The sequence below is a fragment of the Sceloporus occidentalis genome, unplaced genomic scaffold (assembly GCF_023333645.1).
Source record: "Sceloporus occidentalis isolate IW3139 unplaced genomic scaffold, rSceOcc1.0.p SCAF_7, whole genome shotgun sequence".
In the NCBI taxonomy this organism is placed as follows: Eukaryota; Metazoa; Chordata; class Lepidosauria; order Squamata; family Phrynosomatidae; genus Sceloporus; species Sceloporus occidentalis.
The window spans coordinates 93,005,528-93,032,108 of record NW_028316987.1 but is presented as its reverse complement, the minus strand read 5'-3'; the positions used below and the strand labels follow the sequence as shown (position 1 = coordinate 93,032,108).

Sequence of the window (26,581 nt, the reverse complement as noted above, 5' to 3'; positions counted from 1 at the left end):
CTTGTGGTCCACTTGGACTCCCAGATCCCTTTCACACGTAGTTTTGTTAAGCCAGGTGTCCCCCATCATATATCTACGCATTTCATTTTTCTGCCCTAAATGCAGTACACCTTACATTTCTCCATGTTGAATTTCATTTTGTTAGCTTTGGCCCAGCTTTCTAGTCTATTCAGGTCATTTTGAATTTTGATCCTGTCCTCTGGAGTATTAGCTGTTCCTCCTAATTTGGTGTCATCTGCAAATTTGATAAGTATGCCCCCAATTCTGTCATCCAAGTCATTGATAAAGATGTTGAACAGCACTGGGCCCAGGGCAGACCCCTGTGGTCAACATCCACATCTGCCCCACATACTTCATTCAGTGGGGGACATATATGGTTCAATGTGATTTTTATACCGTTGCTGTGTTTTTTGACTTATGGAGACGCTAAGCCAAACCTATCCTAGGGTCATAGCTTTTAACTCAGTGCATAAAATGCAAATCAAAACTGAGCAAATTAAGATCTGTGTCTTATGCACTGAGTTAAAAGCTTTGTTTTTTAAGAAAGTTCCTTTTGTTAACTTGCCACGTTGTATGGGGCTCAAAATGAGAAATTAGACCTCTTCACCTGCAAATGACATATTACTTTTGTAAGGGGTGAGGACATTAAACATTTCCAGGGTGTGGGGCATAGAAAAGGTTGGGGAGGAAAGGAAGGACACTGGTTTGCAGATGAAGCTCTCATGATGCTTTACAGTTGGGAATTTAGAGATAGTGAGTGAGAAGTGTGAGAAGTGCTTCACATAGATCAGCTATGTAAACGTTTTATCTAGATCAGATCAGCATTATTATTGCTGGCTCCGCAGAATACAGAAGGAGAAGGATTAATGCCATAAAAATGACATGAGGGAAGCCAAGATAAATGCACTTCTAAGCCAGGAAAAGACATAAACAGGGTCTTTTCCCAGTGAATGCTTTCATCATATAGGTTATCTAACAGTGCTTCAAGGGACACTGACAAACCAGCCATTCCCTGCCCCTTTGAATGATGCCATTCTTCTAAATAGGGATGTAAGCAACTGTACGTAGCATTCCTACGACTATGGTCCAAAACGCACTGCTGAAATAATCCAGTTCGAGACCGCTTTCTGGCTCAGTGCTAGGGAATCCTGGGAACTGTAGTTTATTATGGCACCAAAGCCACAATGTCTCACAAAACTGCCATTCCCAGAATTCCCTAGCACTGAGCCAAGGCAGTTAAAGCGGTCTCAAACTGGGTTATTCCTGCAGTGTGTTTTGGACCAGAGCCACTCGAGAGGAGAGAGAGGTCAGAAGGCCATCGGTTTCTGTCAAGGAAAGTCTAATTTTATCCTACATTTAAATAATAATAAATAAATAATAATAAATAAATAATAATAATAAATAAATAATAATAATAAATAAATAAATGATAATAATAAAAGAGAGTGACCCTGGCCACAAAGGAGGACAAAACACCAACAAATGTAGGACAAAATGCAAGGAAAAAATGTAGGGCAGTGGTTCCCAAACTCTGGTCCTCCAGATGCTTTGGACTTCAGCTCCCAGAATTCCTAGGTGTACACCAAGCTAGCCAGGGCTTCTGGGAATTGAAGTCCAGATCGCGGCTCACAACATTTTATATATATATATATATAAGGGGTGGGCCAATCCCATCAGGCCCCCCCAAAGGAACTGAGCCCTTCCCAGAAGGCTTTGGGCTCCATCCTCCACTCCTTTCCCCTTTTGTGTCGTGTCTTTTTAGACTGTAAGCCTAAGGGCAGGGAACTGTCTAATTAAAAGATTGTATGTACAGCGCTGTGTAAATTTACAGCGCTTTATAAATAAAGCTTAATAATAATAATAATAATAATAATTTATAATATATTTGATATATATATATATATATATATACACACACACATATACACACGAAAACAACACTCTAAAAACAATTAAAATAGAGAACCACAGTAAATATAGATATAGATATAAAACACATTAAAACAACACTTTAAAAACAGTTTAAAAAGAGGACCATAGTATATATTAAAACAACACTTTAAAAGCAATTAAAACAGAGGACCTATATATATATATATACACAACACATAAAAGCAACACTGTAAAGGCAATCAGCCCAGAGGCCCATTCTATCCTGGGGATGTAAGTAGGACATGACCAAACAGAAGCTAAAAAGCTAAAGCCACCCATGCGCAGTGACGTCACTTCCTCCCAAGCAGCTCCAGGGGAACCAAAGGCGGCTGTCGACGCAGAACCGGAAGTCTCCGTTGCGGAGGCGGGCGAGGTTCCTTTCCTCTAGAGAGTGGGCGTCTTTGCCGCCCTTTGGAGGCCCCGCCTCCTCCTCCTCCTCATTGGCTGACAGTGCCGCTCTGGCCGCCACTCGGTAACCGGAAGTGGGCGGGGCGAGGGCGTTTGTTGTTGCCGAGGCCGTTTCCGGAGCAGCCTGGCGCGTTGACACCCAGCAAACAGTGAGGTGAGGCGAGGCGGGAGGAGGCCCCGGAGGGACTCTGGCGGGGCTTGGGAGCCTTTGGTCGGCTGCTGAGGCGGGCGGAAGGAGGGCCACCGCCCTGGAGAGCCCGGTCTGTTTGGTCCGAAGCACACTGCAGAAATAACCCGGTTTGGGACCGCTTTAACAGTCGTGGCTCTGCGCTGGGGAACTCTGGGAAGTGTAGTTTTGTGAGGCATTGAGCCTTCTCTGTCAGAGAGCTTTGGTGCCACAACAAACTACAATTCCCAGGATTCCCTAGCACTGAGCCCGGGCAGTCGATAGAAGTCTAGTGTCTAGATCGAGGGAAGTCAGAGTGCCCTCCATTCTGCTCTGGTCAGGCCCCAAATGGAAGAAGGCTGTGTCCAGTTCTGGGCAAGAGAGTTGAAAAAGGATGTGGAGAAACTGGAGCCATGTGTCCAAAGGAGGGCGGCCCAAATGGTGAAGGGTCTGGAAACCATGAAGCCTCCTGAGGAGCAGCTTAGGGATCTGGGGATGTTCAGCCTGGAGAAGAGAAGGTTAAGAGGGGATATGATGATAGATAGCCCTCTTTAAAGACTTCCAGGGATCTCACACTGAAGAGGGATAGAGCTTGTTTTCTGCTGCTCCGGAGACTAGGACCCAGTGGAGCAATGGATGCAAGCTCCAGGAAAGAGATTCCAGCTCAACATTAGCAGGAACTTCCTGAGAGTCAGGGCTGTTCGACAGAGGAACAGACTCCTTCCTCGGAGTGTAGTGGAGTCTCCTTCCTTGGAGGTCTTTAAGCAGAGGCTGATGGCCATCTCTCAATGGGGATGCCTTGAGTGAGAGTTCCTGCATGGCAGAAGAAAGGGGTTGGACTGGATCAGGGCCCTTTTGGGGTCTCTTCCAACTCCAGGATTCTATGATCTAGGAAAACTAAATGGCACAAAAGCCACGTTCATCTTTGATACAAAGCTGCAGGCGACTGAGGTTCAGTACAGAAAGATCAGAGCTGGAATTACACTTTGGAACGTGGCTGAAGCCTTGCGTGACGTGGGGCCCTTTTGATCTGTAAACTGAGATTAGGTTGCAGTGTAGCCATGCGCTCACTTTGTGTGCCTGGCAGGAGACAGTGATGGGGCGTCTGTTATCTTTCCTGGCAATGGCATTTAAATGCTGATGTTTCCTTTTCCCAAGAAATGAGAAACTCCAGCCCTGCCACCCGCTCAGGAATGTTGCTTTGTGTTGGGACACAGGGCAGAGTGGAGTAAGCAGTTCTCATGGAATATTAAAAGGACTGCCTCTTGCCTTTAGTGCTTTAGGAGAATGCGTGCCTTCATGAACTTCCTTGGTTATCAGAGGTCCTTCTCTGGAGCCTCTTGTGCAAAGGGAGGCTGTCACAATGTCTTTTCCATTGTGGCTCCCTGACAAAAGCCATCATCCCTTTCAGAAGGTTTGGACGCTCAATGTCTTTTTAGTGCCACGTGAAACATTTTTTCCCCATTTAAAAAAAAATCACAGTATTTACAACCTTCTTTTCTGCCACAAAGGCTCTCAGAGCAGCTTACAATCTGTCAATGAGACAGTTCTTTGCCCCAGGCTTACAGTCTAAAGAAGACACAACGCAAAAGGAGATGGGAATGGCAGTGGGGAAGGGGATTGAATCCAGCAGGTATTTCTTGTTCTTCTCTTCCTCCAAGAGCAGGGCGGTAACAGTTAAGATGGAGGGGGGCCTTTAATCTTCCTTTGGGGCGAGCTGTACCTGCCTCTCCTTCTCTCCCTCCAGTGGTAGCTGGCTGCCAAGATGGAGGGAGGGCCTTTCATCTGCCTCTGGGGCTAGGCATGATGGACCTCTGCCTGCCTCTCTTAGACTCAAAGGCGCGGGACAGACCATCCAAAAAGGACAGTCTCCTGGTGCCCAGCTTTGGTCCCCAGGGAAGCCACAGCCTCCAGACCACAGGACTTCCGTGCGGACCACAAAGAATTGTGGTGCCATTTGCAACATCACAGTGGCACCACGACGTGCGGATGTTAGGCATCTGTCACATAATGATGGCGGTGCCCATCTGTACAGGGCGCCACCATTTTGATGCCCTCATCACGTGCGAGGGAAGTCTAAAAGTGCCGCCCCTCGCACGTGACGAGGGCACCCTATTGCGCCCGTCTGGACTGGGCCATAGATTCATAGAGTTGGAAGATACCCCCAAGGGCCATCCAGTCCAACCCCTGCCATGCAGGAACTCCCAATCAAAGCTTCCTCAACAGATGGCCATCCAGCCTGTGTTTAAAAACCTCCAAAGAAGGAGACTCACCACTCTCCAGGGCAGCATCTTTCACTGTCGAACAGCTCTTACTGTCACCTTTATGGTTTCCAGACCCTTGGCCATTTTGGTCACCCTACTCTGCACACGCTCTTCTTCTGAGGCTAAGATAGTAGTTAAGATGAAGGGAGGGCCTTTCATTTGTTTCTGGGGCTAGGCATGGTGGAGCTCTGCCTGCCTCTTCTCTTCCTCTGAGGCCAGGGCAGTGGCAATTGCCATAGGGTGGTCTTAAGAGCTTTTGTGTTCTTCAGAACTTTTCATCAGTCGAAATGGTACAAAAATGGACAGTGGAAGAAACAGCAGATGCTCCTGAAATCTGGCAAAGTGAAAATTTCTCCCAGTACAGTGAGAGGAGATGACAAAAGGGTGCAATGGTGAGGAAGAGAAGAAGCTTGCAGTGGCAATGGAAAGACACGGAGGAAGAGAAGATCTGTCATCCTCCAGAGACTGGATCTGAGCAGCCTGTTTGGGGAGTGGCATACGGTGTCCTCCTCTATTACTGCTGCTTTTGCAGTTGTGTATTTTGGGGTGGGGGGGAAGGGTCCTCATATAGCCAAGGCACTCAGGAAGACTGATCACAATCACCCAAGACCCCTTAAAGCCAGACACTCGTGGAAAGTGTGGAGTGGGAAAAGGTGGCTTCTGCTTGTGCAGGACAGTCTTGGATACCTCATTCTATTTCTTTATTATTTATTCATTTTAATAATTTCATTTGTATGCTGCTTTTCTCCCACATTGGCACCTGAGGTGACTCTTAGACAGTCAGTTTTAAAGGTTTCACAGTTTAAAAAAACTAATTAAACATACTATCTAAATTATTAGAGAAGTTTAAAAAGATTTTAAAAATCATCTTAAGAAGCTCCTTTGTTTACACATGAAAAGCCTGCTTTTAAAAAAGTTCTTTGCCTCCTGACAAAAAGAAAGCAGGGAGGAGGCCAGCCTAGCCTTCTGTGGAAGGGACTTCCAGAGGTTGAGAGAAGCCACTGAGAAGTCTCCTTGATTTTACTGAGTCTACTGAGTTTATCAGACCCATTATGCTGTGCTCCATTATGTGTGCAATTTGCCACTATTGTATCCTGGCTGAAGAGTATGAAAATCTGGCCTCTTGTATCGGTTATAGTGTGTGTCTGTGGTTGCAAAGGGACATAATTGGCTTAGTGAAGAGAAGAGGCATTATGTTACTTTACAGTTTGTCGGCATGCACAGTCAACAGTTGGTCCCCATTTACAAGTTTGTTAACTTGCTTAGGCTTTAAACTGGCTTTCCGCTTCTGTTTGTGTGTGTGTGTGTTCAGTGCTGCTTTTATCTTGTTCTATGTATTGTAATCCAGGAGAGCATCATGCAGATACATTAAACAAAATGTTTATTCCCAGGCTGTCCCCATGAGTTCTCCTGAGGAGGATGTCCATGATCCTCTTTGCCTGCGTGGTGCGGGTGAGGGATGGACTTCCACTCTCGGCCTCCACTGACTTCCATCTAGACCAGGACTTCTTGGAATGCAGGAAGAAACTCAAGGCCTTGTCGTCTATTCTGGCGCAGTATCCAGATCGTGGTACAGCCACAGAACGTGACCTCAGCATTCAGTAAGCTACATTTCAGCTTCAGACGAATCTTGGTTCTGCCTGATGCCACTTATATGCATGGCTTCTTGAGCATTTATTTCATTGCAATATGTTCCACCCTAGTCTTACAATAAAACCTCCTCTGCGCTGCAAAAACAATGCAGTTTGACATCTCTCTAATTGCCATGGCCAAGTTCTATGGAATTTTGGGATTTGTAGTTTTGTGAGATATTTAGTCTTCTCTTTAAGAGATCTCTGGTGCCACAATAAACTACAAATCCCAGGATTCCATAACACTGAGTCATGGCAGTTAAAAGTAATGTCAAACTGAATTATTTTCGCGCAGGACAGATGGGGCCTAAGAAGCAAATCTGAAAGAAAAGCTAGTGAAAGGCTGATTAAGATGTCATCAGAACTTTGTAAAATTTTTACAGAGGCAAAATACCACCTAGTTCAACTATTTTGTACTTGGTTTCTCTGTCCTGTAAGTCAGGGCTGTATGTGCTTTGCTGTATAGAGAGAATGAAGTTCTACTCCAGAGTGGTGAAAGAATACAGACTTCCACAGTTCTGAGCAGTTTAGTTTTCCAGTGCCATGCTTCCTTTATTTCTTTATTAAGGAAAAATACATTCTACATGCATTCTGCAGTGTAAACAGTCTATGAACATTTGTAGGTGTTAGTTTTGTTAAGGCTGCTTGTCATTGGGAGAGGCAAATTGCTCAGCAGAGCACAGAAGTTCAGTAAAGTGAACTTTGCTGAAACTGTTCTGACTTTGCAATTTCCCCTGTCCACTTGTTTAAATTTCCCTCTTAGGTGAGGGTCTCGAAACGTTAGTTGGTGCCCTCTTGGTGCACTGTGCTGGTGGCTGCAGTTTTTCCTGGGTCATGCAAGGGAAGGCAAACAAATTAACCTGGTTGTCAGCAGCTTATTTTTCCAAGTCCTGCATTCCTTCATGGCTGCTGTGCCTGCAGTCTTTCCCTCCTGCCATCATCGCCTACACCTTCATAGCGTTCCAATTCTTGCCCTTGCTTTTTAATTTTTTAATGTTTTTGAAAATGGTATTTTTGTTCTGATCTTGAAAAATCGGAGACAGAAACTAACCACATCGCAGTTCTATGCATTCCTGCTTACATGTTAGTCCCATTCATTTATTCAGACTTATTGAAGTATAAGATTTCAGCCCAAACACCTATGTTCAGCACCATGTTCTCACCTAAACATGAATCCCAGCTATTTTAAACCAAAACTGGGCTTAATATGTTTTTGAAGGTAATTACATTGAGATAGATAAAAGGCAGGTGAACTGTTTATAGTTCAAAGCAGAGGTATTGCCTTGTGTCTGTTTAATATACCCTAGGAATTTTGACCAGATGTTATGAATGTTGGCAGTACTGAAAAGCAGAGGCCCGTTAATAACACAGTTTAGTAGATGATGAGTTCTAGTCTCTCACCTATTTGCTCTGTGACTTGTCCTAGGTTACTTTCTTCTGATGTGTAGATTAAAGATACACCTATACCTGTGGTTTCTGAGAGTTTCAATAAAGGCTGGTGTTTACAGTTGTGAAAGGCACTCTGCCCATTGTAAATTGAGAGCTGTGCTCTAAGAACAGTGACTAGAGTATTTCAGGCAAGGTATTTAGTTCTCTTCTTGAGCTGCAAACAGCCCTGGGTGATGGAGTGTCAGAATATAAGAACAGCTTTGATTGCAGCAGTTCTACGCTGCTCAACATGCCCTTTTCCATCCTCTTTTGTTCTTTGTCTATATGTTTTGCTTGTTATGAATCCTGGATATTTTTCTTTTTTCTTCCAGCTTCCATTCTTCTGGAGACATTGCCTGCATGGGGATCTGCAGAAACAATTACCCTGCTGCCATGGCATTCTGCTTCCTGGAAGAGCTTCAATGGGAATTTGCCACTACCTATGATGCTTCAAGTGTGGGCCTGACCTCCAGGCCATATGCTTTTCTTGAATTTGGTGTGTAGTGTGCTTGCGTTGTTTCTTCCTTCTCTTCTTCTTCAGAAATCTCTGTAGCAAGTATCACTTTTCAAATAAATTCAGCTGCATGGATACCACTGCCCCTTGTATTTCCTGGTGTGTCTTTATGATTTTAGCTTCTGGAAGGAGACCAAGGGATCATTAATCTGTTGAAATTGTCAAGTAGTTTCTTATTGATGAGAAGTGTCTTGGTTTTCTACTTTGGGAAAAAAAAGGATTGATTGAATTTTCCTCCCAGATGTTGACCTGGTCACATTCCACTTAAGCCAGATTCTGTCTAAACCAAGGGTGCAACTACACTGTAGAAATAATGCAGATTGACAGCACTTTAACTGTCTTGGCTCCACCCTACAGGTTCTTGGGATTTGTAGTTCTGTGAGGCACCAGACTCTTTGGCAGAGAAAGCTTTGTAAAAATAAAAAATCCCAGGATTCCATAGGATGGAGCTACAGCACTTAAAGTGGTGTCAAATGGCATTATTTCTACAGTATAGATGCACCCCAAGGGAGGTTGCTTCACTTTCTGCTTGAGGCTATTTAATGAAGTACGCTTTACAAAATTGCTCTGTATTGCATCTTCCTGCTAACAAGATATTTCCTCCAGTGACGTCTAAGTAATACATTCAGTAGCTCAGTTAACTTCCTAAAATCATAGCATTAGAAGGAACCACAAGGGCCATTTAACCTAATCCCCTGTCATTCAGAAATACACCACTAAAGCCCTTCTGAGAGATGGTTGTCCATCCTCTGTTTAAACCCCCCAAAAGGAGAGTGCATTATCACATGACTTCTGTATCTTCGGTTCCATGCTTTTTCAGCTCCTAAGAGAGCATTTTGAATATGAATTCCCTTCCCATTATGTACTGTGTATCACTCAGTTTATGGATTATTTTATTAATGGTTTATTTTAACTGATAAATTTGAATTGTAATGTGTTTAATTCTTTTTTTTAGGGGGGATGGGGTTATTATATGTACAATGTATTGTATATTGGAATGATTTTTTGGTGTAAGCCGCTTTGATTGTTTGACAACAGAAAAGCAGGGTATAAATAAGGTATATTATTATTATTGTTGTTGTTATTATTTTGCCCCCTTGAATTCTGAGGAATATTGACATATATTTACTGCTTCCAAGGTCAGGGGCAATTATGCCCCTAACTACTAGTTGTGGAGAGGGCTATTGGCCCTCATGTACTGTTTTGTATATACAGTGGAGCCTCCATAACCGTGGATTTCAGCATCTTCAGATGGCAAGCCCATGTTGTCCCTAATGGCACTGTGTGGGGCTTGAGGTCCCATGATTTTTTGGTATCCGTTGGGGGGGGGGGCAGAACTGATTCCCTGTGGATACTAAGGTCCAGTTGTACATAGACATTTTTAATCGTCACAGGGAAATGACAGATGAGATCGCTTTTCTCTGATCCAATCGATCTTTTCTTATGTTCTTAATTCTGTGGAAGTAGCAGTATATCTGATTACATTCCATGTACAGTGTGCTAAATAAAAAATCTGCACAAATTCTGTGATGGGGGAGCTGAGTCTATGGACTGCATACACTTTAAATGAAGCATGTTTACATATATTTTCTTATTTTCAGTGAGAGCTTTTCTTGCTTCTCTGCTGCAGACAATGTCATTCAGAAAGTCAAAAGCCGTTTCAATTACACAAACTGCGCTCAGACAAAGTTCAGCATTGAAAAAATCCAAGAAGAGCTTCACTTGCGGCCTCCCATGCTTGTCAAGCTGGAAGACATGGCACTGATGAATGGAATGGTGAATGGTCACACAGACCTTCATGTGGAGTCTGGTAAGATGCAATGCCCAAAGGTGAATTCTTTGCAGCTCAGCTCTGGGGTCAGGTTAGACACTGTAACCAATAACCAGTTTTTGGACAGCTTATTAATAGCTTTAACCACCATCCATAGCAAGAGCTTAAAGGCATATACAAAACATAAAGTGTTGGCATGGATCCAGTCCAGTTGTGAATTCTTTCTATATATTCTTCCTGATGATTCCAGTACTGATAAGAGTTCATGAAGAAAGCTAACATGTGTAAGGTTAGCTCCCTTCGTCCTTTCTTTCTGCAGACAGGTGAAGACATTTTTATTTAGGCAGGCTTTTGAATTTTAATTATGGAGTTGCAGTGTATGAAGTGTGCTGTCTGTGCGTGTTTTTGGCTGTGTGTGTAGATATATATGTGTGTGTGTACGTGTATAGCTTTTAATATGTTTTTAGTCTTTTAGCTGTTTTAATCATGATTTTAATAATATGTATGTTTAATTCCTTTGGATCTTTTTGTTATTGTAAGCCACCATGTAAGCCATCTTGGATCCCTTTTTGGGAGAATGGCAGGATATAAGTTAAATAAATAAATAAATTTCTATAGTAAAGCTGAGCATTTTGAATACATTATATACACTGTAACCTGTACATCAATTTTACAGCAGGGTGCTGTTGTTGTTGCTATACTTGTCTGTCCCTTGTTTTTCTTTCACCTTTTCAAGCCCCTGCTTACAGAATGCAACCTGTGTCTCCTTTGGGAATTCTGTCTCTTGTTCTCAACATCATGTGCGGTGCCTTGAATCTCATTCGAGGAGTTCACCTTGCAGAGTATTCTTTTCAGGTAACTGGAGAGATAATATGGGGAAAAAGATGCTGTGGATTTGAAATATTTAATGCCATTATTTAGAAAGGTTTGACTTAGATGTTTGACATGAGGCAATCATCACAAGATATTTTAAGGTTTCTAGGGTAAATGTTAGGATTCAAACATAATTGTGTTATACTGACAAGGTAAAAGCCATTTTTAAAATTACAGTTGGCAGAATATATTAGATAACATTTTTACATTTGTCTCTAGTACATTTTGACTGGAAATCCATAGAAGATTCCTAATTTCAACAAGACTCATTCTAGAATCAACTCGAAATACTGTTTTTGCCAGAAGAAGCAAGTTAATAAATATGTGCACTTATTTGACAGGGTTCTCCACACAACTTGGATTTCTTTGAGTATCTTGAACAACGCAAGATGTTATGTGTCACTTTCATACTTGAACACTAATAAAAATATGGTTCAGTATGATATATGGTAGATCAGTGTAGCTCTTGACATTTTGGAAGGAATTAAGGCAAACACAAATACACTGTTTCCACTTCTGGAAATTGAGAGTTTAATTGTTCTACAAACTTTAAAAACTGTTGTTGATTATTTAAAATACTTTAAAGAGTGAATTGGAAAACTTGACCAGTGCCCTAATATTTCACACTAGCTTGGTTTATATTTTGTTCGTTGTGGTATGACTCACTGTGTCACAACCCCTCCCAGTCTCGCTGCTCCTAGTAAATTAAATACCAGTTTAGTTTGCTCTGATTCCATTTTCCGTGTGCCAGAGTATGAAACAAAATGAAAAAGTATCCATAGGCCTCCTTAAAACAAAAATTATTCATTCTTCAGTTCTATCCCTGCTTAGTTGTAGGTAAGCCTAAATGCAATGGTACTTATTTTGAGTTGACCTGTTTAGGATTTTCCTGTCAGTCTTTTAGATAGCAGCTGCCATAAAACTTGACTCATGTCTAGATGATCTGACAGGAAGGCTTTCCAAATGTGATGCTGTGTTCGGGTGGACAAAATAATTCTGCTTTTTTTCTTACGGCATTTTGACTTAGTTTGACCTACAAATACAATTTTTAAACAGGAAGATCACACAGGAATTGGGAATGTCATAGCATTTCTTCTACCTTTTGCAGCCTGTTTCCTCTTGGTAGGTAACTTACTACATTTTCTGTGTTTTAATGGTGCTTGTGTCTATTTTTCTGATCTCTTTTAAGGGTTGATATAGCCTTTAATTTTAGACATAAATTAATTTAAGGGCCTACAAGCTTACTCTCATGGTCTATAATCTATAATGACAAAAGAGCATGTTTGTGTCTGCCATAATTCATTGAGATGTCCAGGTAGAAGCCTCAAAACTTGATAGTGTTTTTTCTTGTTATCTAAGTGGCAGTGGTCAAACGTGTAGTGGTATTTTTTTAAAAAATAAATTCTAAACAGGGGTTTTCTGGAAGCAAAAAGCAGGTGGGCTGCCATAATTTTCAAAGGGCTAGAAAACAAGAAAGGGCCCTCGGAGGGACTGCTGCTAAAATCCCTGAGGCAAGAAGAAAAAGGAGAGGGGAAAGAGGCAACTAAGACATATCTGAGATTCCTGAAGTTAAAAACAGAGTAGGAGGATGGAAAAGGACTCTGAGGTACTGCAAGTAAGATTACTGAATTTTATGAATGGGGAGAGAGGAACAGGAGGCCCCATAGGCTGTGTTTGTGAATCTGTTGAGAAGCACCGCATACTCTTCATCAAGATTTAAATATAGTCATAAATATAGAACATGCCATTGTGACTAAAGCTAGCGTGGTGTAGTAGTTTAAGCATTGAGCTATGACTCTGGCCATGGACATCCATTGAGTGACCTTGGGTGTCACGCTCTTTCAGCCTCAGATGAAGGCAGAGGGACCCCCCCCCCAACACCAAATCTTGCCAAGAAAACCTCTGTGAAAGAGTCGCCATAAGTCAGAAATAACTTATGCACAACAATAGCTATTCCACTTTGTCTTTAGGATGCCTGTAAGGGGTGCTTACTCAATTTCATGCTAGTTCTGTTCATGGAATACTGATTCCAGCAGCCTTTAGGCATTTCAGGATTGACTGTGATGTGAAACTGACATTTGGTAATCTGCTTTAAATTGATGTATTGCTCTTAATTTCATTTGAAATAAACAGCATCTCTGCTTGTTCAGCATATGTGCTATTTGCAGGATAAACTGCTCTTTTGTCTTCTTCTTTTTGCAGTGCTATCTTTACCTGTTCTACAGCTCAGCCAGGAAGATAAAGGTCTTTATACTTTTCGTCACAGTCTGTTTATGCAACATCTACCTGTTTGGATTAAGGAATGTCTGGCAGATTCTCTTCCACATAGCAGTGGCTTCTCTTTCTTCCCATCAGATACTAACACGGCAAGTTGCAGAGAAACAGCCAGATTTTGGAGTATGAACAAGAAAATCGGGGAATTTCAAATTTGTTTCCTCAGAATTACTTCTTTGGGAGGGATATTTAATGCTGGTCAAAACTAGCTTCCATAATATGGTGAGGGTTTAGCTCTGGTTCCCCTCAGATCATGGGTTTTAGTGTAAATCAGATTTGCAGGACCCAAAGGGACCAGAATGACAATGACAATCAGTTTTAAGGCAAGGGCCTCTATGCATCCATCCTTTACAAATTTAAAGCACAAAGTCCTGGGGATGATCTTAATGTTGTCTCTGAAATGAAGCCAGCTTGGAGAATTCATGGGTATCGCTGTAATACTTCTCTGGGCTTCAAGGAGAACAGCAGGAAGACTGCAGCTGCAAGTGGCAAGGAACAGCCGATCTGCCCACCTTATATTTGGCAAAATGGGATTGGATTGTAAAATACAGCCAGCTTTGGATGACACCAAAAGGTTAAGCCTTGTTGACCTAGGAGAGGAGATTTTTTAAAAAGCCCGCAGCAGGGATGGGTAACTTTTTTTTTCCTTTTGGGTAATCCTAAGGGTAGTGTGTTGAGGTTTACATGCCAGCAACACAAAGGACTGAAGCCAGTGGTGGACAGAGAGCACCCCACAAGTTGGCCTCACCCTCTCTTCTCTTTCTCTTTAATCACTGTTCCTATCTCAGAGGTGTGGGAAAGGAGAAATCACTCTTGCATAGGCCTGAATGACAACTTGCGGAGGGCCTGTAAAAAGAAGGTAAGGGCCATATGAGCTTATAGAGTGGGGGCCACGTGTCCAGCCCTGCCTTTCAGTTGTAGTCATTGCAGCATATGCACTAAAGCCTCTGGGGGTAAACCTTCCAAAATACACTCCAAACAGCAACTCATAAGTTGCACACCTGAAAGTGTAAGACACAAGTTTTCTTAAACTTCATGTTTTTATGGCAAACCTGATTTTAAATTGCAGGCGGTTTCTGTTAACTGTGTTAGTGGCATAACACCTGATGCACAAGTTCTTGAAAGATAAGGTGCAGTTCGCATGCATTAGAAGAATAGGAAGGGATGAATCGTGAACCAATTCTGTTAGAAATGATTGGTTTGAAAAGGCACCATTAAGAGTCCTTTGCAGAGCCATGCTTGGCTGGTGATGGTGTATCTTGAGACTCATCCAATTAGAAGTCCCTTTTACAGTTCAGCACATCTGCCCTTACCTCAGGCCTTGAGAGTCCACCAGGAACATAGAGAGGTCTATACTGGTTGTGAGCAGCAAGTAATGTCTCTTGTGGTCAGTGAGCTAGCCTTGTGCCTACATTTCATACACACATGCCCACAGCCAAAGGCTTGCATAACCAGTAGTTGAAGGAACACTATGGATTGAATACATGGTATAACTTTTCCAGGAGGGTTACTAGTAGATATCACAGATGTGCACATTTCTTCCCAGTGCGGACAATGGGTATACTTTGAACACCCTTAAATAAAAGGCAAAGTATTTGTTCACTGCAAAAAGCAACACTAGCTGACTCTGGCTTACAGGAACCATGGATTCCTAAGCATTCCAGCTTTGCTTTCACTTATCACAAAAAACATGTTTCTAGCCCTCATGGCTAAGGCGGCAAGACTACAAATAAAAGTTTAGCCCAACAAGGCTGAGTGAGAACTTGGTTTTAACGCCTGCCTGCCTGCCAGTGCCTTGTGGTCCATGCTAGTTTTAAGGTTCATGTCCACATTTTAGAGCACTCTTTTCTAAAAATATGAGATCCAGTGTGGTGTAGTGGTTTGGGTATTGTGCTAGGACTCAAAGACACCTGCGTTTGAATCTCCACTCAGCTGTGGTGACCCACTAGTTGGCCTTGGTCACATCACACTCTCTCAGCCTCAGTGGAAGGCAGTGGCAAATCCTCTTGGAACCTATCCCACCAAGAAACCACTGTAGTACACTTTAGGATTGCTATTAGTTGGCAATGACGTGAAGTTGACCATAAGTTGGAAATAAATTCACATCTACACTTTGGTTTATTGGGATTGATTCACATACGCTGGTCTTTTTCAAGATGATATGGAGATTTTTTTTGCTTAATAAAAAAATTAAATTATTCAGTCTGTGTTTATTAGAACAAAATTTCATTTGTGTAAGTGGTCTGCATAGTCTACTTGGAAGTCTGCTTTGATCTGATACGCCCAGAAGGCTCATAGAAGTTCAGATGCTGTGTAGCTGTGCCCTTTGTTTTGCAGCCCCTCTGGGAGAAAAGATTGATTCTGGCATCCTTAAGCGTAAGTTTCGTTTTGGGTAAATTCTCTGCTTGAATTCTCTCCAGGGTTGCTTTTTTTTCTTGGATCATAAATCCGGTTCTTTTTCTTTTGGAAGTGGTTAGCTTTTAAAAGGCAGCTTCATGCATTGGGTGAAAATTCTGAAACAGGAAAGAGACACAACCTTTTGATTCTGGAAACATGCAAAGCACAGTTCCTTGAACACTGGGAATTTTATAATTTGTGCAGCTCTCATTAACTACATTTTATTTATTTATTGTTGGATTAATCATGCTTTGTATCTTTTAGATATGGAAAGCATGGTAAGAGAATTTTAACAGTTTTCCTTCTCTGCGCTCACCTTTTCCCTGATATCCACTTTTGAGACTTGTTTTCCTTTGCCTCTTGCCTGTGGTATGAATCAGTACAGTTTTAAAGGGCTAAGAACATTGATAACAGTAAGGAAAACCATTTCCCTGTAGCAGAGAATAGAGCAATTTCTTTCTCTTCTTGGATATCTTTACTGCAGCTTGTCAGGGTGTGTACCGAGTTGGTGACCAGAGTTCAGTTTTCTGAGCATGCATTTTTGAAAGTAGCAATTAGAACCTGTGCGTTTCACAACCTCTGCTACTGTGTATTTCAGGTATCTGATGTATGGAAATGATGATATGCCAGCGTTTACTGTTTGTGAACTTTTTGATAACTTTTTGGAACAAGATTATTGTGTAACCTTTTGATGCTGTTTTAATAGACTTGTTAGGTTAAACTATGGCAGAATACTCTGGCAAATGATTGGTGGTGGTGGTACTGTCTGATCTGTACCATTGAACTAATCCACTCCATCCTTATTGCATGGGATTCCTGACTTACTTCCATTAGGATTTCTGTTTTCTCTTTTGGCTGTGAGAGAAATGAGGATGGAGAATTTGCTTCCTTAGTCTGCAGGCAGTCTGAAATGAATACTGAAGAAATGAATAATTCTCTAAAATCTACCAGCAACTCCTAATGAGATTTCATAGTTTATTTAATAGATGGCATCAGCTTATTCCCCAAAATACCTCATATCATATTCCCATTCCTTTGTGCCCATATCACCACCTGTCCTTTAGAAGCCAGCTCTGTCTTCTTCTATTTAAACATCCGGTTAGTGCATGCTCCGTCTGTTGTTTTGCTTTTTCTGAAGTGGGAGAAGTTTACAGTTTAGACTGTTTCTTGGAATGCTTTGAGATTATTCAAATAGTCTGTGAGGAAAAGGCACTTGAACCAGTCATTCAAGGACTGTACAACTTAAGTTCATCACCTGGGATTGTAGGAATTGCACTTTTGAGTGACCCAACACACCAGCTCCCTGCACTTAGAAATACTGTATAAGCACACCAGGAAGAATCTGTCTCCTTCAGGTACTTAGATCTTCAGAATCAGGCATTCTATTCATTGCTGGTGCATTTTTAAAATAGCTTGTTCTTGAAAATATGGATAAAATCAACAGGAACAGGGCAGCTTTTCCAGAGGATGTGTTTAGGGCTCAGGATCTCGTCAAATCTCATGAGCCTTCATAGTAGAAAAGGAACTGACGGGTCAGATGCAAAACAAATTCAGCTGCTGTTGGGATATTGCTTTCGTAGCCATCATACTGGTCTCAAACCACAGCTAGCAGTATAAAGTACCTTCTTGGTTGAAGTGGAATCTGTTTTTCTGTAGCTTGAATCCATTCCTCTGTGTCCTAGTCTCTGCAGTAGTAGAAAACAAGCTTGCTCCATCCCCAATATGATATCCCTTCAAATATTTAAACATGGCTATCAGTTATGATACCTGGAAGGGAGTCTACGAGGGAGCATCAGAGATCTTCAAGTAGGGCTAGAAAAGAACCCTGCCAGAAACTCTGGAGAGCTGCTGCTACTGCCAGCAGAGTTGACAGTATTGGGTCAGATAAACCATTGATCTGAACTGGGATGAAGTACTGTGTGCTTAGCTGAGCTTCAGAAAGAATGGCTTGCTGAAAGCCATTGGAAAGAAGCCTTGGAGCAAAGGTCTGCAAGGCCTTGATCCGCCATAGTTATCTCTTTGAACCTTTCAGGTTTTTTAAAGGTACGTTTAATTTAATATGGGATGGGAATTAGAGACTGGACAGCTACCTGCAAGGGATGCTCTAGCTGGAGTTCCTGCATTGAGCAGGGAGTGGGACTAAATATATCACAAAACTACAAATCCCAGAATCCCATAGCATTGAGCCATGGCAGCTAAAGCAGTGTCAAACTGAATTAAATCTGCAGTGTAGATGCAGCCAAGGAGAACATTAGGCTAGAAAATGTCATTCTGATAGCTTTCTATATAGAAATGGAGTGTGCTAGAGATGGATTTACTGCATGGACCCACTACCCTTATAGCGAAGGCTAGGCCTTTGAGTAAGATTCAGTGCAATTTGCCCTTGCTATTCTTCTACCCCAGGTTCCCTCATTTACCTGTCTAAAACTGAATTGGAATTAATTAAAAGAAAATTTCTAATTGGTATGAGAGCTTTTGTCCACTTTTGGGGGGGAAAACAGAGTGAAAGATATGTTGTGAAGAACGTGCATTAAACTTTGGCCTATGCTTTATGACACTCTTTTTAAAAATCCTCATGTCCACATGTAGATTTTAAATGCACAGTCCTCTTTGTACATGTTAATATAATGTGTGTGTATGTGTGTGTGTGTGTGTGTGTGTGTGTGTGTGTGTATATATATATATATATATATATATATATATTCCTTCTGGCTTAAAAGCAACAAATGTGGAATTCTAAATGTCTTTTTTTTTAAAGTTTATCAGAAATTAGAATCTTCATCTCTCGCCCTTTATTTTTTAAACCAAAGACATTTGATTTTTAAAACAGTTTTTGGTAGGAAAAGCATTAATGTTTTTGGAAGAAGTTTTTGCACTGTATTTAAAAAAAGACTGGATTTCTGTAAATGTATTATTATTTTTTGCATGAATGTACATATGTATATAACAGGCAATTTGAATAAAAGAGTAAATGGCATTTTTGTATTTACTTGTTAGTTGTGATTTGTATTTGAGAGTGTCACAAGCCCAGTGGCCTTCTGCTTTCCAGTTAACCCCTTACACCAGTGTCCAAATTAACTTATTTAGAGGATTTAGGCGGGATACAGACCGCCGCTTTGCGACGGTCTCCCGCCGGCGCCATTTGCTTCGCGCGGGAGCTGCAGCAGCCAAACCGCGCAGCTCCCGCATGGAGCAAAAAAGAAGCTCAATTTCGGAACTTCTTTTTGTGGCGCCTTTATGATGTCGCGAGGCGCCGCTGGCGCATTCGCGACGTCATAGGCGCTGCGACATGTCTGGACGCTATGCGTCCAGTACATAAACATGGCGGCCCCCATGTGGAAGGTGCGCCGCCATGTTGTACGTATTCTATACGTACTAGGGTTAGGGGGGTGCGGAAGCACCGCCCCTTCCTAACCCTAGTACGTATAGAATACGTACTATATGGCGGTTTGTATCCCGCCTTAGAATATTATTTAGAGTAACTTGGCCTCATCGCTCTCTGGATTCTGCCTTCTTCTCTGTAAAGATGCTTCTGTTAACTGTAGTCATCTCTAAAGAGGGCAGTGTAGTTAAAGGCCTTAAGAGAGAACTCGGTTTAGCTTGATCTTTCGCTAAGTTGAGCTTAACCAGTCATCTTGGTTAAAAGCTAATGGAGTTCACCAAGGAATTCTAAAAGAAAATCAGCATGTGCTTTATAGACTATTAATAGCAAAGCCTGTATCCACCACGAAAAGCTATGAAACACTCTACAAAAACATGGGAGTCCTGCTACACTTGATAGTCCTGTACTCAGGACAAGCACCAACTCTTAGAACAAAATATGGAGAAACAGAATGGTTCCCAATTGGCAAAGGGGTGAGACAGAGCTGCATATCATGTTGAGGGTGGAGCAAGCTTTTTCCCTGCTGCTCCTGAGATGAGGACATGGAACAACGGATGCAAACTCCAGAAAAAGCTATTCCACCTCAACATTGTGAGGGAGTCTTCATCTCTGAGGGCTTTAAAAAGAGGCTGGATGGTCATCTTTCAGGCATGCTTTGATTGTGTCTTCCTGCATGGCAGAATGGAGTTAGCTCCGACTGTCAGGAGGTTCCTCCTGAGAGTTAGGTGGAATCTCTTTTCCTGTAGTTTGAATCCATTGCTCCTTGTCCTAGTTTCTGGAGCAGCAGACACCAAGCTTGCTCCATTCTCAATATGACAACAGTTCAAATATTTAAACAGGGCTGTATCATGTCCCCCCCCCCATTTTTTTTTTTAAACCTTCTCTTCTGCAGCCTAAACCTATCCAGGTCCCTTGCTGCTCCTTGTAGGGCTTGATGGTTTCCAGGCCAAGTCTTCGTGTGTGTATTTTCCATTTCAGCAGCAGAGGGTGCTGGTATACCAACCAACCAAATAGAAAATATAATAAAACCACATGGGCACAAGAGAGCTGAGAAAGGATGGACTCATTCCATCATTCACCTGGAGAAGATCACAGAAGTCTGACAATGTAGAGTCTTATATGGTTTCATACATGATAGAGACAGATGGTAATGCTTGGGGGGGGGGGAGTAGGAAAAGAGGAGGACGCTTTTCCAGATGGATAGACTCAGCCAGGGAAGCCACAGCCGTGAATCTGCAAGACCTGATCAGGGCTGTTCAAGACAGGGCAACTTGTTGCCATAAGCCGAGGCCGACTTGAAGGCAATCAACAACAAATATCTCAAAGGGAGGAACTGTATGGCGTCAAATGGAGAACTGAAAATTGTATGGCCTTCTTTCACAATTTTAATTCCTTTTACTTCTCTATCTCTGAGTTTTTTGGGGGTGATTCTAAACTTTCTTGTCTGTATAAATTCTCATTCTATAATAGGGCTGTCAGTTCACAATAGCCTCAGATTGTGAGGTTCCTGAGTTGAAACCTGAGACCTAGGCTGCTGCCACACTGCAAAATTAATGCAGCTTGACACCCCTTTAGCTGTTATGGCACCATCCTATGGCATTTTGGGATTTGTATTTTGTTGTGGTCCTTATCTGATAGAGAAGGCTAAATATCTCATAAAATGACAAATCCCTGAATGCCATAGCATTGTATTTGTTTTTAAAGTGGTGTCAAACTGCACTAATTCTGCAGTGTAGATGTCACCTTAGGGTTGACTCCTGGTGATATCATTAAGTGATAGCTGTTAAGTACTAACCATAGTTGCTCACAGCTTGTCATTCAAGCACACAGAGAGAGGGAGGGAGGAACAACACATATTGCCCTGTTTAGAAATTAAGACAAATCTTAGCTAAAGGGACTATTCCCAGATCAAGGTAAAATGAGGGGCTTATTCCTTCTTACTTAGGGCTAACAATTGAGCCTCCTTGCATTGGCCTTTTTTGCTGCTGCATAACACTGTTGACTCATGTTCAACTTGTGGTCCACTAAGACTCCTAGATCCCTTTCACAAGTTGTCTTGTTAAGCCAGGTGTCCCCCATCCCTATATCTACGGTATGCATTTTATTTTTTTCTGCCTACCTTACATTTCTTTCTATTGAAATTCATTTTGTTAGTTTTGGCCCAGCTTTCTAATCTATTAAGGTCATTTTGAATGTTGATCCCGTCTTCTGGAGTATTAGCTGCTACTCCTAATTTGGTGTCATTTGCAAATTTGATAAACATGCTCTCTGTTCTTTCATCCAAGTACCTGATAAAGATGTTTTATAGTACTGGGCCCAGGACAGAACCCTGTGGCATCCTGAGTACCTTTGTTGTGCAGAAGCGGGAATTTCAGCAGGTGTTGTTTATTAGTTGGTTGTGTGACAAGCAACACTTGCTGAAACTTCTGCTTCTACAAACCAGTGATTCCCACATTCTGGCCTTGCAGGTGTTTTAGACATCAGTTTCCAGAAATCCAGATCATTGGCCAAGATGGCTGAAGCTTCTTGGAGCTGAAGTCCAAAGCACCTGGAGGACCAGAGTTCAGGTATCACTGCCTTAAAGGTCCTGAAGCCATCTCCATTTTCCACTATGGCAACCTGACTCTTGTGGCAGGGAGTCCCACAGCCTGGGAACAGCCACCAAGACGGCCCTTTCCCACATTGTCACCAAACACACCTGTAATGGTATGGAGAAAAAGTAACATTTCCAACTTTGGAATAGAACCAGTGAGCTGGCTGGTGATACAGAAGCCTCTGGCATTTGGTTGGAAAGGAAGAGATGTGGGCCAATGGCCTGCCTGCCCTTTAAAAGGATGGTAGCAAGGCTGAACCCTTGGGGCCAGTAAAATGTTGGTGACACCAGCTCATTTCAGCCACATTTCCTTGAGCTGAGCTGGTCAGAAAAAGCTTGAAAGAGCTCCTTTTTACTTTTGCTAAATTCCGAAAGTACAAAGGAGCTTTCTGTTTGCGTTATTTCTCTTTCACGCCAACGCATCTGACAAACACCATCCGGATTTTAAAATCCCATATCTGCATGGGATTTTATCAATTTGCCCTCCATGTGATAAACTAGTAAGTTGACCAAAGAGTGTTAACCGAGTGAAGAGGGGAGGGATGCATCTTTTTATTAGCTTTCTGAGCACAGGTTTTTAATATTTTCTCCAGAGCCTGAAGTGGGGAGGAATGGAGCAACCTCCCTTTTAAGCTAATAGAACCTGATATCTTCATGCTTAGCTCGAGTAAATCTAAATTGCTTCAGAAACCCCTGAGGCGTACATTCCTTTTTAAAGCTTTCCTCAGACCTAAACTGACACTTTCGTTCTCAGCCGCCACCACTTTTTAAACAGGGATGGACAAGGGAACCTCCCCTAGGCATTGCTGAACTGCAGCTCCCAGCACCCCCAGGCAATGGTGAGGAATGCTGGGAGCTGCAATGCGACATACTATGGAAGGTCAAAGGTCTACAGTCTTCTCTGTTTTTAAGACGCTTTCTAGCTCTTTCAAGCTTTTTCTGACCAGCTCAGCTCAATGAAATGTGACTGAAATGAGCTGGTGTCACCAACATTTTCCTGGCCCCAAGGGTTCAGCCTTGTTAGCACCAGGAACATGGTGAAGGAGGACAAGAGAAAAACAGATTTTCAGTGTCAGATCGCAACAACATGTCTGTAGTAAAAATGCAATGTGCTTTTGCAACAGGCAAAAGTGGGATTCTGCTCTCCAATCCTACTGTAGCTGTCTGCGCCTGCCTACATCAGGCAAGGCAAACAACATCTCCCTCTAGAATCTCATACTGAGCACATGCATGAACTGCAAAATGGGGAGAACAGATAAGTCTGCCTTACCAGCTCCCCCAGTAAAAACAAAAACAGTGCATAGATATATACGTTTGGCTTCCAAAATGGAAATCATAAGAAAAGTGGAGGCTGGTGAAAGGAAAACCTTTTCCTGGATGCATTTTGGAACGAGCTTTTAAGCAGTCACTAGACAGCTGAAAAAGTTTTGTTTACTTATGCAAAGCTTACTTCAAACTTGGTTGTTTCATTTCACATGTGCATATTATTATTTTTGGATAAAAAAAGCTAACTTTTCTTTTTTTAAGCAAAGTTTCACCAAAGTTTGGTACCAAAGTACCAAAGTTTTTGTTGAAGAGGTATAATGCCCAGGAACACATCTACATTGTTAATGGAGGTCTACTTGAAATAGAGGCAATTCATATTTTGATATGCATTTTTGGGTGTTTTTATTGGAACCTTTTCCAAATAAGAAGCCCCTTTCTTGCTCTTACAGGACAGCTTGTTAAAGTGTAGCCAACACAATTCTCCCTCAAGTTATCCTCCATTCCCCATTGCAGAGTCATTGCTTTCAAATCAAATTTTCATTTTATGAAAATTGCTGAATAATTCAGTGATGGAAAAGGTCATGGAAAGTCCTGCCAGGAGCCTGGTCTCAGCCCAGGGATTTAACCTGTGAAGGTACCTGAGCTAAACACCTGGTGATTGGTTTAATTAAAACTCACTAATTGCTGCTTGCTCTTCTTTGCCCTAAAATGACCTCCCCTTCCTGCATTTGTGGATAGCGGGAATGACTCATTCGCTTCCCACCGAGTTTATTTTACAGTTTTAAAAGTATGGTGATACTCCAAAGGCATTGGTTTTATGGGACCAGAGGGATCCCAATTGGCTCCATGCACCATGTAAGCCCTGCTGAGTTGGTAAATGCAATGCTTCCCTTTGGCCATCCACAGCGTTGGTGATGAATCATAGAGTTGGAAGCTCTGTCAGGAAGTTCTTCCTAATGTCGAGGTGGAATTTCTTCTCCTGTAGTTTGGATACATTGCGTTGGGCCCTATTCTCTGAAGCTGCAAAAAACAAGCTTGCTCCATCCTCAATATGACACCCCTTCAAATACTTAAACAGGGCTATCTCTCCTTGACCTTCTCTTCTCCAGGCTGAACATACTTAGCTCCCTATGTAACTCTTCATAGGGCATGGTTTCCAGACCCTTCACCATTTTAGTCACCCTCCTCTGGACCCACTCCAGCTTGTCCAGAGCCCTCTTAAATTTTGATGTCCACAACTGGACACAGTATTCCAGAGTGGCACTATTACTTCCCTCAGTATAGACACCATACTTCCATTGATGCAGCCTAGAATTGTGTTGGCTTTTTTAGCTGCTGCATAACATTGTTGATTCAAGTTCAATTTGCTGTCTACTGGGACTCCTAGATCCCTTTCACATGTACTATTGTTAAGCAAGGTATTAACCATCCTATATCTGTGCAGCAGGCAAAAGAAAACCAGCCTTGTCTTTAAGCAAGGGAACCACTGCCCTTGATTTAAAAGCCTTTTATGAACCCATATCTTCCATGGGATTCCAGCTTCACCCATTTCACGCACCTCCCTCTCCATCTCAGAGATAAAATGGATGTGTTTAACTTTCAAAAAAACATCTTATACCTTGTTTAATATTACTGTGGCGTTTTAAACAGCATTTGATTGGCTTTAATTGGTACAAATTATGTTACTAATGACATTGATTTAAATTTGCATTTTAATATTTTGTGTGTGTTTTTATTGAAATCATATCGCAAGTCACTTTGTGTACGTGTGCATGCTTTTTGTTTTTTTAAAGCCTCTCCTGGGCCTAAAGAAACAAAATTGCTTTATTTCAATTTTTGCTTTATTGCAAAGTTACAATTCCCTCCAAATTCTCCCCCAAATTGTTCCCAATGTCTCCTAGACAGTATTTTGTAGCAAAGATCCCTTTGGATATGTGGCTGTGAGGGCCACATACGGCCCTTGGGATGCATTTTGTCCACCTTTGCCAGTTTAAGGGGATTATCATTGCATTTCTTTATGCAAAGGGCATGCTAAATCTCGTTAGTCTCTGTGTGAGTCCTTTTCTCTCTCGCTCTTTAAAACTCCAGCTGTCAAACCAAGAAAACAAATCCAAAATTACATCAGGGTGCCCCAGATATATGGCTTATAGCATGAGTGATGGTCGTGTGTGAAGTATTCATCCTTCTTTGTGGGTTATCAGATGAGACCAAAGCAATTCCTGCCAAAGGGCTTTCATGGCTTGGCTTTCGCTTTGGGTTTTCTGCTTGTTGAGTTATATATACACAGAAGGACATCGGCAGCAATTTGATTCATGTGCTCTGGTTTTTGTCTTGCAGTCCCAGGCTTTGTCAGAAAAAAAATATTTATCTATGACAGGTCCCAGAAAAAATGGTTTCCAGCGCATCCAACACAGAACTATGGTGATTCTATGAATGAGATATTTTAAACAGGTTGTCCATATGCACCAAATAAAACGTGTGCCACTCTCTTTCTGGACAATGCAGGAGCCAATGCATGGTTCTGTTGTGAACACTCTGGACGATGTCCAGACAGTTCAGCACTGAACCAGCCATGTACCCACTTTTCACCATTTTTAAAGAAAAGGTACCTTTTGCTCCAGTTCTTTTTGGAGCCAACTGGTGCAATTGTAAGTAGCTGTTTACAACACATCCCACTGTGCCACCTGCCACTACTTTGCATTACTCCTCCTGAGGTTAGGTGCCCAGCCACGTGGCTGAAGCAAGGTGTCTCATTTTCAGTATCAGAGGGAGTGATGCATGGTGGTGGCCAGCATAGCAGGATGCGCATGCGGGCAGCCGCTGCCTGTCGCAACAGAGTGTCCAAGTAACAGGAGGACATTGGGGCAGCTATGGGACCAGAATAATTTTGGCACCTGGAGTATTCTGCCCCATGAGGACCTGGCCAAAGGTACCATTCAGTATCCTCTTGGGAACTTAGGTCCCATACCTTGGATCAAATGTTCATAAGAACAGAGACTGCAGTCAAGAAATCAGAAGGAGATTAGAAATGAGAAGGACAGCTATGAAAGAACTAGAAAAGATCCTAAAGAGTAAAGATATATAACTGAGCACTAAAATTAGAACCATCTAGCCCATTGGATTCCCTATCACCATGTATGGATGCAAGAGCTGGACAGTGAAGAAAGTGGATAAGAAGAAAATAAATTCATTTGAGATGTGGTGCTGGAGAAGAGTGCTAAGGACCGTGGACAGCCAGAAAGACAAGCAAATGGGTCCTTGAACAGATCAAGCCTGAACTGTCCCTGGAAGCCAAGATGATCAAGCTGACAATGTTGTACTTTGGCCACATCATGAGAAGGCATGATTCATTGGAAACGACAACAATGTTAGGAAAGGAAAAAGGTAGCAGAAAATGAAGAAGACCACATGCTACATGGATAGACTCAATTAGGGAGGTCATGGGTATGCATTTGCAGGACCTAAGCAGAGCAGTGGAGAACGGGGAGTCTTGGAGATGTCTCATCTACAGGGTCTCTATGAAATGAGGTTGACTCAAGAGCAGTTAGCAACAAGTGGACTTCATCTGCGGGAATTAGAATTGCAGTTCCATAAATGTCTGCATTATCTAAGTCAGTGGTTCTCAACCTTCCTAATGCTGCAACCCTTTAATACAGTTCCTAATGTTGTGGTGACCCCAACC

The 26,581-nt window shown here is 42.2% G+C and overlaps 1 protein-coding gene across 2 annotated transcripts; it reads left to right on the top strand.

The window, feature by feature from the left end:
- The first annotated feature begins 2,390 nt into the window (after positions 1–2,390).
- Positions 2,391–18,613, top strand: SEC22C (SEC22 homolog C, vesicle trafficking protein). Of its 2 annotated transcripts, none has more exons than XM_089533722.1 (7): positions 2,391–2,494; positions 6,162–6,371; positions 8,162–8,325; positions 9,974–10,153; positions 10,851–10,969; positions 12,044–12,109; positions 13,190–18,613. In XM_089533722.1, the coding sequence occupies exons 2-7, from the start codon at positions 6,190–6,192 to the stop codon at positions 13,388–13,390; spliced, it is 912 nt and encodes a 303-aa protein (XP_089389848.1). In that variant the 5' UTR covers positions 2,391–2,494; positions 6,162–6,189; the 3' UTR covers positions 13,391–18,613. The 2 variants fall into 2 exon arrangements, with proteins under 2 accessions (XP_089389848.1, XP_089389849.1); XM_089533723.1 differs by lacking the exon at positions 2,391–2,494 and adding an exon at positions 2,507–2,600.
- Positions 18,614–26,581: the final 7,968 nt, after the last annotated feature.

Coding starts and splice junctions, on each gene's coding strand:
- SEC22C (XM_089533722.1), top strand. CDS start 6,190: ATGTCCATGATCCTCTTTGCCTGCGTGGTGCGGGTGAGGGATGGACTT. Junction 8,326..9,973: donor ATATGCTTTTCTTGAATTTG/GTGTGTAGTGTG, acceptor TCTCTGCTGCAG/ACAATGTCATTCAGAAAGTC. Junction 10,970..12,043: donor TTGCAGAGTATTCTTTTCAG/GTAACTGGAGAG, acceptor ATTTTTAAACAG/GAAGATCACACAGGAATTGG.